At 39.3% G+C, this 15,586-nt stretch overlaps 1 protein-coding gene across 1 annotated transcript; it reads left to right on the forward strand.

The window, feature by feature from the left end:
• Positions 1-2,040: 2,040 nt before the first annotated feature.
• Positions 2,041-11,806, forward strand: lman2 (lectin, mannose-binding 2). The gene is made up of 8 exons (XM_041943920.1): positions 2,041-2,245; positions 3,892-4,010; positions 4,453-4,570; positions 5,711-5,793; positions 7,135-7,296; positions 7,576-7,690; positions 7,955-8,074; positions 9,552-11,806. The coding sequence occupies exons 1-8, from the start codon at positions 2,110-2,112 to the stop codon at positions 9,710-9,712; spliced, it is 1,014 nt and encodes a 337-aa protein (XP_041799854.1). The 5' UTR covers positions 2,041-2,109; the 3' UTR covers positions 9,713-11,806.
• Positions 11,807-15,586: the final 3,780 nt, after the last annotated feature.

A 15,586-nucleotide genomic window follows, 5' to 3' on the forward strand; every position in this document is an offset into this window, starting at 1 on the left:
GGGAATCAACACTCTTGCAGTTTATGAGAGTTTTCAAAACAGTATGAGTTGACAGAGCTCCAAAGAGGTCAAATCAGTAGTATATGAGCATTATTAAGACCATGACATGTAGGGTTTAATTTTTCTGATTTGATGACTTCTTGTAGTAATTTCAAATAGAACATGCAGCAGAAATGCCATCACCTTTGTTTTTATAGTTATAGTGATATTGCTTTAAGACTTTTTTGCAGTAATTGTATGTTGGACAAGGGACTGACATGCTCTTATCTGGTGAGGCAAACGTGCAAACTACAGTGAGAAATGAATGGTAAGAACACCCAGAGAAAAAACACTGGTCACGGCAGCCGGACGATAACTCACCTTGTACGGCTGCAGATAAAGAGCAGAACACATCTGAAACCTGCTGGGGCTGTTGTTGTGAATGCTCAGAGTTTCCTGCAGACAACAAATGTTTTTGTTACCAATAATGCTGAGGAGGAGACATGGTTACTGACCAGCTTTGAGATCTTGAGATGTTTGGATGTATCTGGGGATAACTGCAGGCAACACTACACCTGTACTAAAGGTAAGGATAAATTTTCAGATTATTGGGTCTTGGAAAGTTTACTGAAGGTGAATAGTAGCAGCTTTCTGTCTTTGGGCATAACCTGAGCTTCACTTGAGCCAGCACTCATCAGTACCACCACTTTCATGGTCATGGTGAGGTATAGCTAGCTAGTTTATAAAAATACCTTCCAAAATAAGTCTTTTTCATGCTCAGTGAACAATGAGCGGTACAAGATATGCAGCATTGTGTGGGACAATACAGTGTGTGGTCTAGTTGAGTTGGAAGAGTACTGGATAAGAATTTGGTCCTTAAATGGTCTGAACAGAGCCCTGCAGGTACCAGGGTTAAATCTTTCATAATTTACTGTAGTGAAAATTACTACTACTATTACTATTCTGTGTCACCCAATTGCTGCATGTGGATGCTATGCGGGCTGCTGGCTGATACTACTGGCACAGCACACAGGGTACGCTGTGGACATGGACAACGACCATTTACACCTACAGCTGCACCAGCTGGCCTCACTTGCATGTCTTTGGGCTGTGGGAAAGTACCGGAGCTCCTTGAGGAAACCCACACATACCTTTATTGCATATTGTGATTAAATACTGTATGTGATATATATACTCATACTTGGCTTTGATGCTGGCATCAATATTTGCAGTTACATTTATTTTCTCACTGCTCTTCAAAAGAGTAAATATATATATTTTTTTGCCTTGAGCAAAACTTTTGATAGACTAATTAGTCACTTTAGAGAGGCAGCGATTGGCCAAATAACAAGTATGTGTCTCTTGCCTGTTATCGATTTTATTGAAAAACATCATACAGCGTGTGTTAACTACATTAAAAGATCATGTCTTCCTATGACACATTTTTGTTTACCATCTAAAATAGATAGATAGATAGATAGATAGATAGATAGATAGATAGATAGATAGATAGATAGATAGATAGATACTTTATTCATCTCCAAAGAGAAATTTGCAAATTTGCATTTGTAAAATGTATGATACAGGCTCACAGTGAGTCAGAGCAACATACTGTGAGAAATATCTGTCCGCATAGATATATGGTGAGTATCATAAGTTTAGTTAAGTTTAGGCTCCACTGTTTCCCGGCTGAAACTACACAGACCACTGGACCTGTGTTTTTATTTTTTGTCTTCTGTCGCCATCTAGTGGATAACAAGTGGACATCACGAGCTCCCTGATTGGCTTAATTTGCGATGTGCTTGTCTGTGATTGGCTGGTAAAATTTCCGCCGTCTAGAAAAATCTTCCGTGCGGAAACAAACATTAAGCTTCCTCCGAATCATTATAGTTAACGTGTGTCAAGCTAATTTGACTTCTTGTAACACTAAGATTTTGCTTTTTATACAAGTACAATTTTGGGAATACGGAAGTGAAGAAATCAGTCCGCCCCGTTTAAGAAGTCTGGCAGTAAACGTCGGACTTGTGTGGTTTCTTGTCGGACGATAATAGAGAAGGAACCGGCTCGATTTATGGAGTTTCGAAGAACTAATTTGTTGTGAGAGTTTCTCTCCGCGGCTCTTTGAACAAAATGGGTAACTTTAGAGCATTTCTGAGCACAACACTGGTCTTTTTGACATTTGAGATGTGTCTGGTGTGCTGTGATCTAACAGACGGAAACACAGAATACCTGAAGAGGGAGCACTCGTTAATGAAACCTTACCAAGGTAAGATGGCTCAGTTAGCTCGTTAGCTAACCTGATGTTCTGTCCATTCTTTCAACTTTCGCTGCATTTTACAATTCATTTAGCGGCATTTGTAACTTGTTGCCTAAGTAATCTGATCAATCAATCTGATCGGCTTTGTATTATTATGGTTCACTCTCAACGACTTAGTTCTATAACTAGCTATGAAATCCGTTCCAAAACATATCTAAGTTAACAGAAGCAGTGAGGACTGTCATATTAAAAGTTAGTGAAATTGGTATCTAGCTAAAAACACAGAAGACTGCTAATGTCACCATAAACCTAAAAACTTAATACTTTCGTCATACCACCATTTCTGGACCTGCTTACATCTCCTCGTAATATTAAAAACTCCGCCTTTGCTCGTCTCAAATGTTAATTTGAAGGTTTAGCTGCACATATAGTAAAATATGCGTTTTTTTTTTATTTAACCGTACAAGCGATTATGCATGTTTTAGTTAATTTACTGCAAATGACGCACACTGAACAGCTATCTTAACAAACTACAGCTAAACAGCTAACTTAACAATTTGTACATCGTCCTGCTTTGTTGTAGAAATGTTCCCATGTATTATGACATTCTTTTTATAAGGAACTTAAAGCTTCCTTTAGGTGTGTAATCCATTACAGTGAGCATCAAACAGCACAATCAAAAAAAAAAAAAAAGACTAATACAAATGTTGACTGTGAAAGACTACACAGCAACAAAAAGCTTTAAGAGTCATATCATAGAGAACTGAATGGAATCCAGTGGATTCCCTAAACGTATAGCTTGCATTTAAAAATCAGCATTAAAAATAATGAGTACAGATTATGTGTGTGTGTGTGGTATAATCCTTTAATAGCTGGTAAATTAAATTACCATATCTTTTTTTCCCCATTTCAAGAAACCACATTTATCACTGACTGTGGTAAATTTTTGGTGGAAAAAGTTCAGAACAAAACCCTTTAAAAATGAAACTCACACAGCTCTGAAAGTTGCAGACCGTGTAAAGCAAGTTTACCACTGCACTCAATCAAATAGTTTGCTGCAGGTGCCTGAGGCTGTTGCAGTTAAGTAGGTGGAGGAGTGCACTGCAGATTGCAAGGATTTTATTTACATGAAATTATGAGACAAAATATCCCTAATTCACGATGACAAAATGTGCGACATCACATCAGCACGCTCAACAGGCTCTCAGGACACGGAAGTGTTTGCTCAGGGCGTGTGCAAAAAATGCAGGTGAAGGAAAATGTGTCAGGTAGTTACTGGTGTTCATTCTCAATTGAGACTCAGTAAATGTTGAGTAACTGCTTTGTTCTACATGTCTACGAGGCGTGCCTCTTTGCTGAAATGAGGCCACCTGAAAATACAAACAACCAGGTGAAAGCAATTTGGTGCGATCAAGTTTACATAATAAAACAAAGCACACACTGTAAAGGAGCAATCTCCTGTAAACTTTTAACTGGGGCACCTCACACAGTTTTGAAGCTGATCTGGTCAACAACAAAAGTCGGATTCACCAAAAGCAACTTCTGTTGTTGAGTTAACAGTGACATTTTTGAAAGATGAGTTGATTTCTCTCCTTTCTGTCACAAACGCGCTGGTCTGTGTGATTATGAATGCCTTTCATCTGTTTGTCGTGCAGGTGTTGGCAGCAGCCCTACGAGCCAGTGGGACTTCTGGGGAAGCACGTTGGTGACGAGCTCATATGTGCGACTCACTCCAGATGAGAGAAGCAAGCAGGGGTCCATCTGGAATACTGTGGTGAGGAAAGAGTGCAGACAAAGCTCATATCTTTAGGCTGATTGACAGGTTCATCTGAAGCCACACCCACTCAGCCGGGCTCTCTGGAGACATTTGTTACATCTAATTTAGTCTCATATTGATATTTTCTATATTTATGTGTATGGTAGATATTTTCATCTTTACAATATATAGATGTTCATAGCTCACAATGAACTTTGAATGATGAAGGTGAAAGATGAAACCAGAAATGAAATGTGTACTTTTTGTAACTGATAAACTTGTACAGTGACATTTGCAAAGTATATTCAGTCTGTGGTTGTTGTTGTGCTGAAGTTTCCTTTCTACAGACTTTTAATTGATACTCTGTCAGAATGAACTGTGTGGTGTATAAAATGAAACACTTTGCTTGTTTAAAGATGCTTCCATAAAAAGAAATACTGGTTCTGTCTCTGCTCCACAGCCGTGTCACCTGAAGGACTGGGAGATGCATGTGCAGTTTAAAGTTCATGGGTCAGGAAAGAAGAATCTCCACGGCGATGGCATTGCTATCTGGTACACAAAGGACAGACTGCATCCAGGTAATGTTGGCTGTTTCAGCCTCATGGTTCTTTACTGCTGAGTTGCTACTCTTGTGGAAGAAACTCCGATTAATCTCCCTACACGTTATGTTGGTCTTTCTGCATCAAAGTTTGAATTTACCCAAAATGCAGTACTCACATGTCACCTGCAGCTCCTCATCTAACCAGTTCCCTGTGGCTGCTCCGTTTATTATTACCACTACTCCCTTGTGATATTTAAAGCAAAACATTAATAAGTTCCTGCTCCTGCATCACAATAAAAGCCCTCCAGTAATCCGTTGGTTGAAATCTTACACATCATACGATACAGAAGGCAAAGTGCATCAGAATGATATATTTGATATATGGTATATTTACTAAGAGCTACTAAAAGCTTAGCATAGTGACAGAGCTTTCTCTACTCACCTGCATGGTCACGCATGTTAAACCAGTCACTTTGAAAGGCAGAAGCAGTTTGGCTCTGCTCCGACACAAGACCACAATATTGCAGCTCTGCCGTGTTTTCTCCTGCAGGTGAGATGCTGTCCAGATGCATATGATTATTACACAGCACGGCTGAAATCTTCTGTACTGTATCTGCTTTTTTTCAGTGGATCGTCTACTGAAAGAAAAGAAAAAAAAAACGTCAGCTTACAAAATTACAATTACGTCTTCTGCAGTTTTCAAATACTGTGTACTTGCACAAGACGTTGCTTTTCTATGAAAAAATAATCTTACTCAGTGCATTTGGAGCCTTTTTTCTTTCCTGTTTTAAGCAGTGAAAATAAGATTTAAAAATATTGTCTTTGCACAATTGCTATTGTCACATGGCACGGTAAAGCAGACAGAATGCATCACTGTTATTAACAGCATGTAAAGGTAAGAGTGAGATGAATAAAGTTCTGCTTCTCAGACAGAGAAATGTCAAATCAAAGGTGTGTGTTTGTCCCAGTCATGCTGACTTGCCTCTCACTGAAATGCTTCAAAAACTGTTAATGAGTGTTAATGATCATTCATCACGTTCACTCCATCAGTCAGCTTTTTTCCGTCATGTCCAGATGTTTGTGTTCACCATCTCAGCTTGCTGCCATCACTGCTGACCACAGAAAAGTGTCTCGAGTTGTGTGCTCATGTCTCGCCTCATCTCTGCCTCCATCCTAGGCCCTGTGTTTGGAAACCAAGATCAGTATCTTGGCCTGGCTATTTTTTTGGATACCTTCCGCAATGACCTCCATGGAATGGATGTAAGTGTGTAGTGTGTGGCTCGAGACGATTGACAAGCTTGTTTCTTTGCAGGGCCTGTGTTTTCCAACAATGCTCTCTTCCACGGGCTGGCCGTGTTTATAGATACTTACTCTAACGATGATGCGACGGATGTGAGTTGTGGCTCAGGTTTTCCTCGTCAGCATGCTGTCTCAATGCAAATTTCTGTTTCTTCACTTTAAATTGGAATGTTGTGAGACTTTTTAAGCTTGCTAACACTACAAATCTAGTTTATTTTTGCCATTATTTCACATGTTTGTTTTTACAGCAAAAAAGACAAGTTCATCTTCTTTAGCATGATGGCTCATTTGCTGTTTAAACATTTGCTACATGTCTTTAAGGAGGTTGTTTTTATTTCTCCAGAGCTTGTCTTGTGAAATATGCTACTTTCACATTGGAGCTGAAAGTGTTCAAAGCTAGAATCAGAACTACATGATCACTTTGTACGACTCTGATTACAAAAAAGTACAGAAACTGTGTAAAACGTCAATAAAAACGAAATGCATACATTTGCAAGTATACTGTTACCGACAGCAGTTTTACAAAGTGTCCCAGAGCCCATGTAGAAACATCCTTTATCCAATCATGTGTTCACAAAGTCGTGAACCTCTTTATCCTTGGTGGGAACGACTGAGCCTTTTCATACCCAATCATGTTACCTGTTCACCTGTAGAATGTTCCAAACAGGTGCTTTTGGAGCGGTCCACATCTTTCCCAGTCTTTAGTTGCTCCTGTCCCAACTTGTTGCTGCATCAGGTTCAGAATAAGCAGATATTTACAAAAATGAATGAAGCTGATGAGGTCAAACATTAAATATATTGTCTTTATACTGTTTTCAGTTGAGTAGATATCCAAAAGGAACAACAAATGATCATATTCTGTTTGATTTATGTTTTACACAGTGCCCCAACTGTTTGGAATCAGAGTACTAAAAGGTCCTCAGGCATCCGTCTTACTTTTAGATGCAAAAATCGAAGTTTGACAGTGTTACCAGCTGTTGATAGGATGGCTGAATACCGTCAAAAAATGTAGTTTGGTTCAGTTACTCAATTTAGAAGCTCAAGTCTGTGGGTATAAAGAAAATGTACTGATGCCTGAGTTTTGTTCTGAATTAATATGAACAGATATCCAAAACATCTGATTTAACCGTCAGTTTTAAATTGATGCTAAAGATGCCTGCAGTGTGAAGGTAGCTAATGTGTATCATGTGAGCTTCTTATATTTAAGTTTTCTGTATTAATTTGTCCATCATCCTTCTGTCAGATGTGTTTATTACGCCTGCTTTAGCCTTTTTTTGTTGATTCTTTCCTCTCTGTCACTAGCGTTCCTTCCCGTACATTTCAGCCATGGTGAACAACGGCTCAGTGAGTTATGACCACGGCAAAGATGGCCGATCGTCGGAGCTGGGAGGCTGCTCGGCTGAGATCAGGAACAGAGAGCACGACACATACCTCGCCATTCGCTACTCCAAAGGAAGACTCACTGTATGTACAGAAACTCTTTTGCTTTTGCAGCTCAGAATTTAGTTCAATTAGGTGAAGAATTGAGCCGTACAGGGCTCCAGACTGACTCTACATACTGTCTGAATATATAATAAAAAAATGTGCAGTTTTAATGTACTTTAAAATATTTGTGTCTGGATTCAGTTTAAACAGTTTATTTTCTTGCTTTATATTTTTTAATAGTTTCTCAGCTTTGTCATATGAAAAAGGGTCACTTGCAGTGCTACGCTGCATCATTTACATCCAGTCTGTGTCCTGCAGGTGATGGTTGATGTGGATGACAAGAATGAGTGGAAGGAGTGCATCGACATCGGAGGAGTTCGTCTTCCGACGGGATATTTCTTTGGTGCCTCAGCAGCTACAGGAGATCTGTCTGGTAGGTCGAAGCTTGACAGCTACACATTAACAGACAACTAAAATAAAGACGTCTTCATATCTGCTTCTGGATTCTGGAAGGTTTCAAACACAACGTGGCTGAACCATTTATTTTTTCTAACATCATCAGGTTTAAACCATCTTAAAGTGGAAATGTGATGTTATTACATTCTGTCTCCTGTCATAGCTTTATATACCATTTTTAAGTATTATATTAAAGATTACTACCAGTTGACTAATAGCTTAAACTCATATCATTTTCCAGATAATCATGACATCATCTCTATGAAGCTCTACCAGCTGATGGTAGAACACACTCCTGAAGAGGAGAACCTGGACTGGACCAAGATCGAGCCCAGCGTCAGCCTCCTTAAGTCCCCTAAAGGTAGAAGAAATTACAGGAAACTTGATTTAGAATTGCACTTCTTTCACATCTGGATGTAGGAAATCATGATGTGCTGTGCACAGAAAGATGTTAAGTAATGGCTAAATATCACCATTTATTTTTTTGATTCTAATTGCGGAAGTCCAGGCCGGTGTGGACATTTAAATCAGAAGCAAACAAAGTCAATGACGACTGCAGAAACAATTAAAACCTTGTGTTGTAGGTTGCTTTGGCAACACCCAAACATGGCACACATCATGAAGGTAGCAGCTCTCAACAACCAGAACTGAAAACACTACGAAACATCTTCACTAAGTTCACAACCAGAAAGCAAAAGGAAAGTTTGTGCTGAACACTGACAGATTATTAATAACTCAAATATCAACACACAGTTCCACTCAACAACCCCAAAAAAGACGAAACAGGCTCTGCAGTGCTCTCTGTGGGTACCGGTGCAGCAGATAGAGAGGGAGGGGGCGGAGTTAATGATGCAACAAGCTGTTAAACGTTTCATCAGCACTCCAACATCTCTACAGTAAAATGTGTGTAGGCAACAAATATACTGTATATATCACTGCAATGTCACTATTACTTTGAAAAACCTCCCTCATTACTGAGCTCCACAAAAATCCAAAAACAGTCGAGTGCCTCCTCCTGAACTTCGCAGTCACAGCTCAGTTTACACACAAATCTCCTTTTTTTCGTCAATTGTATTAAACTGTGTCGATTCTTCATGGTGAAACATCTGCCAAATGTGTCGCCTGTAATAGTCCTGCAGTGAAGAGTCACTTCCTGTCAGTTCTGATTAGAAGAATGGCTGTCAATCACATGTGCTACAGGAGGAGATGCTCAGGTGGAGCCAAAACACAGCGTCTGAACCATGAATATAATAAAAGTCAAGTAAATAAACAACATAGAAGCAATTTTAAAAATGATTTGATGGCAAGACAACTTACAAGCTTAACACTTTTGAATTTCTTGTGCCTTTAAAGCAAGGGTCATCCACTACATTTGTCCAAGGGCTGATATTTTTTAAGCAGACACTTTGTGGGCCTGACAGTCAAATGAAAAGTCCTAATTAGCCTGTTATTGATGAATATATTCACTTTCTTACAAAATAAATTTTATTTTTATGAACCTATGTCAGTGTGAACACACTCAAAAACACATAAAATTCAAAATGGTAACTAGATACTGAATTGGAAAATGCATGAAAAGGAGGCCCACAGTTCAGCTACCAATGAATGAGGCCTGATCTCAACAGAAACCTCCCTCAGGATCCCAGGAAGCAAATGAAAATACTCAGTTTACAATGCAACAGTTGGCCAAAGAAAATAAACCCAAGTGCTTCTAATAGTGAAGCTCAGTGATTCTCTGATACCTCTGGAGTTACCTCCCGTCAGGAAGGTATCAATCATCTGCAAATGAGACGAGTGGAAATTCTGACCTGAGCGTGGGCTTTGTTCGTCCCTCACAGACAACATCGACGATCCTACCGGAAACTTCCGCGGCACGCCCCTCACAGGCTGGAAGGTCTTCCTGCTGCTGCTGTGTGCTCTGCTGGGAATCGTCGTGTGCGCCGTGGTGGGAGCCGTGGTTTTCCAGAAGAGACAGGAGAGGAACAAGAGGTTTTACTGAGGAGAGAGAAGAACCTTCTCAGAGGGGTGTTTGCTGTGGAATGAACTGTTTCCAGATGACAGATTGAGCACAGTCAATGTGAATTTTTTTCTAAAGATTGTACAAATGTTTATATCTTTGAAGCACTGCGTTGGGAGGGAATTATGGTAACTTGTGATGTCGGTAAGAAGGTGCAGAACTATTGGCGACCATTAAGAATGACCCTGATCGATGCTGTTTTTGTTCTCCATGTCTCTGTGTCCATTAATTGCAGGGTTAGAATAGACTTACTCTCCTTTACAAACTTTGAACTCAGAGTTTTTTTAATCTCTTAAAAGACTGCGTGAACTCCTGCTTATTGATCAAACAGGCGTCTCCAGCCCTCGTCAGCTTTGCTCTATGCAGATGTGATGCTACAAAAGTGGTGAACACAAAATGGTAATTTAGTTTTTTTATTTTTGTCTTCCAGAATGTTTTACCTGATTATTTATAGGAAGAAGAAGGTAGCTCCACACACAGAAAGGTCAGATAAGACAACATGAAGTAACTGCGGCAGCCGCAGCAACCATCCAAATTAAGGTCAAGAGTATTATCCTGTGTTCAAGCCGGAGGATAAAGTGCAGATTTCACCGTCTGTGTCGCTGTCGCTCTCATTCTGACATTTAGGAAGTAAAATTTTGCGTGTTGAAATTTTTATGAAAAAAAATGACAATTGAAATTTAGTCACGACATGCAACCAACGCAACAGCACCGGGTATTTAATTATGTAATCATGTTAACTATCTCTGTTCATGCTACCCACCCGGTTCCTGTGTTTACTCCAAACAGATAGTGGGATAATAACTGTGTTTTATCGTGGAGGTGAGCCACTTTGCTTGAAACACAGACCACTAGTGCAGCAACTAACGACTATTTAATCCATCAGTTTGGTTCTTAATTAACGATTTGGTCTTGAGAGTGTCAGTAAGTTTTGAAAAATCTCCATCATAATTTCCCGAAGCCCACGTTGACATATATTTAAACTGCTTTGTTTAACCAACTAACAAACTGACACCCAAGAATACCAGAAGAAGCCGGAACCAGAGAAATGCTAGCATTTTTGCTTGATAAAGCATGTAATAAGTTCAAAATAAAAATGTCATAGTCTTATGAATTAAACATTAACATTCACGGAAATCTGGGTGGTTTAGCACCTCTGCTGAACCTTTAACACACCACATCTTTAATTGAACACGAACTATCACAACATAAAAGAAGTTGTAGACCGAAACAAATTGATCTGAAAATGGTATGATTATCACTGAAATCATAATCTCTGTAAAGCACAATAATGTGACTGTACAGTCTTCATACAAACAGTAGCATTCTGCATCATGTTATGACATTCAAAGTGGTATATATGAGTGATATCTCTAAGAAACACGACTTCTAAATACAGCGGGATAAGGCCACTTGAAAGAGTTCAGTACACAAGTTGATGGATCCTGAAAACTGAACAACCTCAATCGTTTACGCTGAAATATGTAATTTTTTTCTCCTTTCCTTGCAGGGTCTTTCGAGCAGCATTTAATCCAGAATATGCCTTTGTTAATGTTCAAAGTAAAATGCTAAATTGTGGTTAAAAACTTGGTGATTCAGTCAAATTCTTCAGTGTAATGAATATTAGAATTATTAACTGCGACATAAAGCAACTGATTAATAAAAATGTGCAGTGTTAATTATGAAGCCCTTTCAAACTTACAGACTTGTAGAAACCTTGAAGTCTGTGAATGGATTGTTTGAGGTACATTCACAATGGCAGTCCTGTGTTTCATGTTTCTTTGTTGCTTATATGTCAGCTTTCATTCCACAATGTTCCCGTTTGGCTCTGACCTCACATTGATAAAGAACATTTAACAAAAATGCTAAAGTAAATTTAAGGACTTGATGGCATGTGTACTTTCGTCACTGCTGAAATGCAGGTTGTCTTTTTTTGTTGCCTTTTTTTTTTTTTTTGCTCCTGTGTTCTTGAAACCGCTCTGTAATTGTTTCTGCCACATTAGTCAGTTTTGATGAGACTTGAAACAGCTCCTCTCATCAGAAATAATGTATTAAAATGAAAAAGAAACAGTGTGACTGAGACTTGTGGTGAATTGAAAAAAATTAACCACCATTTGAATAAACTGGAATCTCAGGAAATACCCCGAAGTATTCAGGCAGCACGTGTAAGTCTTTTAAATGCCAGAGAAGCACGTAAAGACTGTAAACTGTGGAGACACATAAATGCTTAATGCTTAAACACTTTTTGTAAATAACTGATATAATTTATATAAGTCAAGTGTGATCTTTTTAGACAGGAAAAATCTGAACTCACAAAGGGCAGCTGTAACACATAAAAGTGTCTGACCCTCACAACAAACTGACACTGGATTATTTCATATTACATAAATCCTGATGCTGAGTGCCCCCTTTAAAAGTACTACATTATTGTTAAGATATTATATTTATAGATCGTGCTCACTGTAATAATACGTAAACAGTATCTTGATGTAGCTGTTGGGTACTTTAATCAGTAAAAAAGTGTTATATTTCATAAGATCATCACATGATTCAAGTGTAAAAAATATCTGCATGGTAGCTGCCAGCTAAATGTAAAGAGAACAGTTTTCCTCTGAAATGTAACAGATTATAAAGTTTAGCAGTAAACAGAAATACTCCATTACAGTAAAACCTCCCTGTATAAATTGTATACATTTACAGTAACTGAGGCATGTACTTAGTTACTTTTCACCAGTGGAGGAAAGTCAATAACTACGTTTGCTTAAGTAAACAAACTTATGACCAAGCCATGGAGATCACATGAGCTAGCTAGCTAGCTAAAGCTAAACATCTCTAACAACAGTTGTCAGAATGTCAGATGTGACAGTCATTGTCTAATGATAAAGAGAAACTGCAATTGTTTAATGAAATTGTTATGATCATTGTCATGAATAATAACCACTCGTTTAAAAAATGACCACAAAGTCTGAATGGTAAATCTGCCACCATCGTCACTGTAAACTGCACATTTGCCGTTTTGCTCGGCGATGGCGAGCAGCGGTAACTGAATTAGATAGACTTGATGCCCCGCCCAGTCTACCGCTTGACCGTTCATTAGCATTAGCATTAGCAACTAGCATTCGTTAGTTCGTTAGCTAAACACCTGATGCCGCCCTCTACCTTTCACTTACCATTTCATAAGCTAGCTAGCTAGGCCGCAGTCTGATTCGTAGCTTCAAGAAGGCTTCGTAAAGGAAACGAGTGTTTGTGCAAGTCACAATTGTTCGTCCTTTCACCCGAAGTCAAAAGTCATTTAAAGCGGGAGTTTGTTGCTGCACTTGACCTCCTCCTTGACTTCGGTGGCTCTTAAACTCTCCATTAAGACGCTGAGGATCACTGCTTCATTTCGGCACGTAAGTGTTGCGTTGATGTTTGCTACCATGCTAATTACAAGCTGATTTATTGTCTGGTTGTTTTCTTGGCCGTTGTTTTCTTAATTCCTGAGCATATCCACGCAGCGCTAGCCAGCTCTGTGCAGTAAGACCTTTTGTGCTGCTTTTAATTAATTAATATTTTAATGTCGGCAGAACTTGCCAATGATTTGCGTGATTGTGAAACATAAGTACATGTCTTCGAGCAATGTGTTGTGGACTGTAACTAGCTGTCTAGTTCAATGTCATTGGTTTGAACTATGTAAATATGAACGCTGTCTTGCTCCTAGTTGTTCGGATGTTTTTGTTCTTGGGAAGCTCAAAAAACAATGATTGAACAATTGATTTACAAATCTCTATCGATTACATCTAAACTGCAGAGCTCAGGCTCTTAGTCTTGGATTTTTACGAGTTTAATGTGCTTAAGTTAATAATTCCCTGCTGCAGTGCTGATGTGCCCTAGCCTGTTGCTGTGAATCAGGCGGATTGCTTGTATTGGATTTATCCATCTCACTTCACTATATTTCCTACTTGTTTTTAAAGCAGAAAATGTGGGATCAGTGCATTCCTGATTTGTATTCATCAGCTCAACATGTGTTGGCTCACCTGGGTATGCTATCTTCGATTGACCCCAGCCTAATAGCATATTTCATGGACTCTATATATTTCAGTATAGTATATCGACAGTATTTACATCACATTTGTCCATCTTCCATACAAAACGTGCTGCATTCAAGTTCAATTCAGGTTCTGAATGATGTTATGAATCATTCAACCACAAGGTGGTGACATAGTATCGATTTTCATACTGTGCCAAAGTAGGCCCATAACACAGCAGTGTGTGTATGTGTGTCCGTCTGATATAAAATAGGCCATCAATCACTTTCTTGATAAAATATAAACAAGTTAATGGTAACAACCCTAGATATGTATGAGGAGCGGAATACAGCATTGCATTAGCTGTATAACAATCACAAATCTGAGGTACACATGATTGCATATGGCTTTGGAGTTTTCATTGTTATGTTCGTTATATTGCACATAATGTCTGTCGAGGGAGAGACTAAATGAGTCGAGCAGAACAGAGGTGAAATGAGGGCTGGAGTCACCTCAGCACCATGCCTCTGCTGTCCATCTCTCGACATGAGGTAAACAAGTTATAATGTGGGATTGCCTCAGTCAGAAAAGATTTCCTGTAACATTCTGTGGTGCATAGAGGCGGTAACAAATTACCAACGGGCAGCACATGTTGATTTTTACCTTGTTAGTTATTGGAGGAACACTTTAGGCTGAAAATTATATATATTTCAAAACATATCTCCCAGAACTGCATCATAAGTGTATGTTTTCAGCCTGCATTTCCCTCTTTTTCTCCCTCTTTTTCCCTCTCTCTCTCTCTCTCTCTCTCTCTCTCTCTCTCTCTCTCTCACACACACACACACACACACACACACACACACACACACACACACAGTCTAAAGATCCTCTGCTGACCCCCAGGACTGAGTCTCACAGATCATGTGAAAATCTGCCCTCCATCAGTGTCCTCCATCACTTTCTACATGACACTGAAAGAGTATTCATGCACTGCATTAAATTTTCATTACCCAGTTTGCACGGTGTGGCCGCCCACAGGCTCCACACACAGAGACTATCGAATCCAGCCCATTCTTTGGTTGAATAGGTGTGTGTGTGTGTGTGTCTGTGTGTGTGTCTGTGTGTGTGTGTGTGTGTGTGTGTCTGTGTCTCTGTGTGTGTGTGTGTGTGTGTGTGTGTGTGTGTGTGTGTGTGTGTGTGTGTGTGTGTGTGTGTCAGAGAGACGGGGGCAGCAGTTTAAACAGCCCACGGTGTATAGTCCCACTTCCACACCTTGAAGCTTTGATTGACTGGAGTGAGCTGTTGCCTCAGGGTTGATGGCCTACATCTTAAAAAACCTTCCCACCTGGGACTGAATGACATGTTAGTCACAGCGCAGAGTGGAGACATGTTAGATTCAGGGCTGTAACCCTGCAAGGATTATTTTAATGATTGATTGATATATTGAGACTGAATAATGATAATTTTATACAACACTTTATTAAATATATTGTTTGTTTTTATTAAAAAAGAAGAAATTACATGAGGACAGATACCCAGACCTCCAAGTATTGTCTTCCTATTGCTTGTATTGTTTAACAGTTTCATAAGTTTTATGAACCTAATGTATGGCATCACGATATATACACGATACAAAAGTCTTAACAGCATCTGGTGAGAAAAGTTCCACAGCAATCCTGTTCTTTGCAAGTTTTTAAAGTTGCAAAACGCATGCATATTAGCCTCCTGTCCAAACGAGGAATGAGCCCCAATAAGCGACTTCATCAGGTTTTTGTGCAGCCTTGGGTGTTACAAATTTTCCACAAAAGTTGTGGCCTGTCTTATCTGAACAAACAGTTTTTTCTTTGCA

Source organism: Chelmon rostratus, chromosome 9, assembly GCF_017976325.1.
Source record: "Chelmon rostratus isolate fCheRos1 chromosome 9, fCheRos1.pri, whole genome shotgun sequence".
NCBI lineage: Eukaryota > Metazoa > Chordata > Actinopteri > Chaetodontiformes > Chaetodontidae > Chelmon > Chelmon rostratus.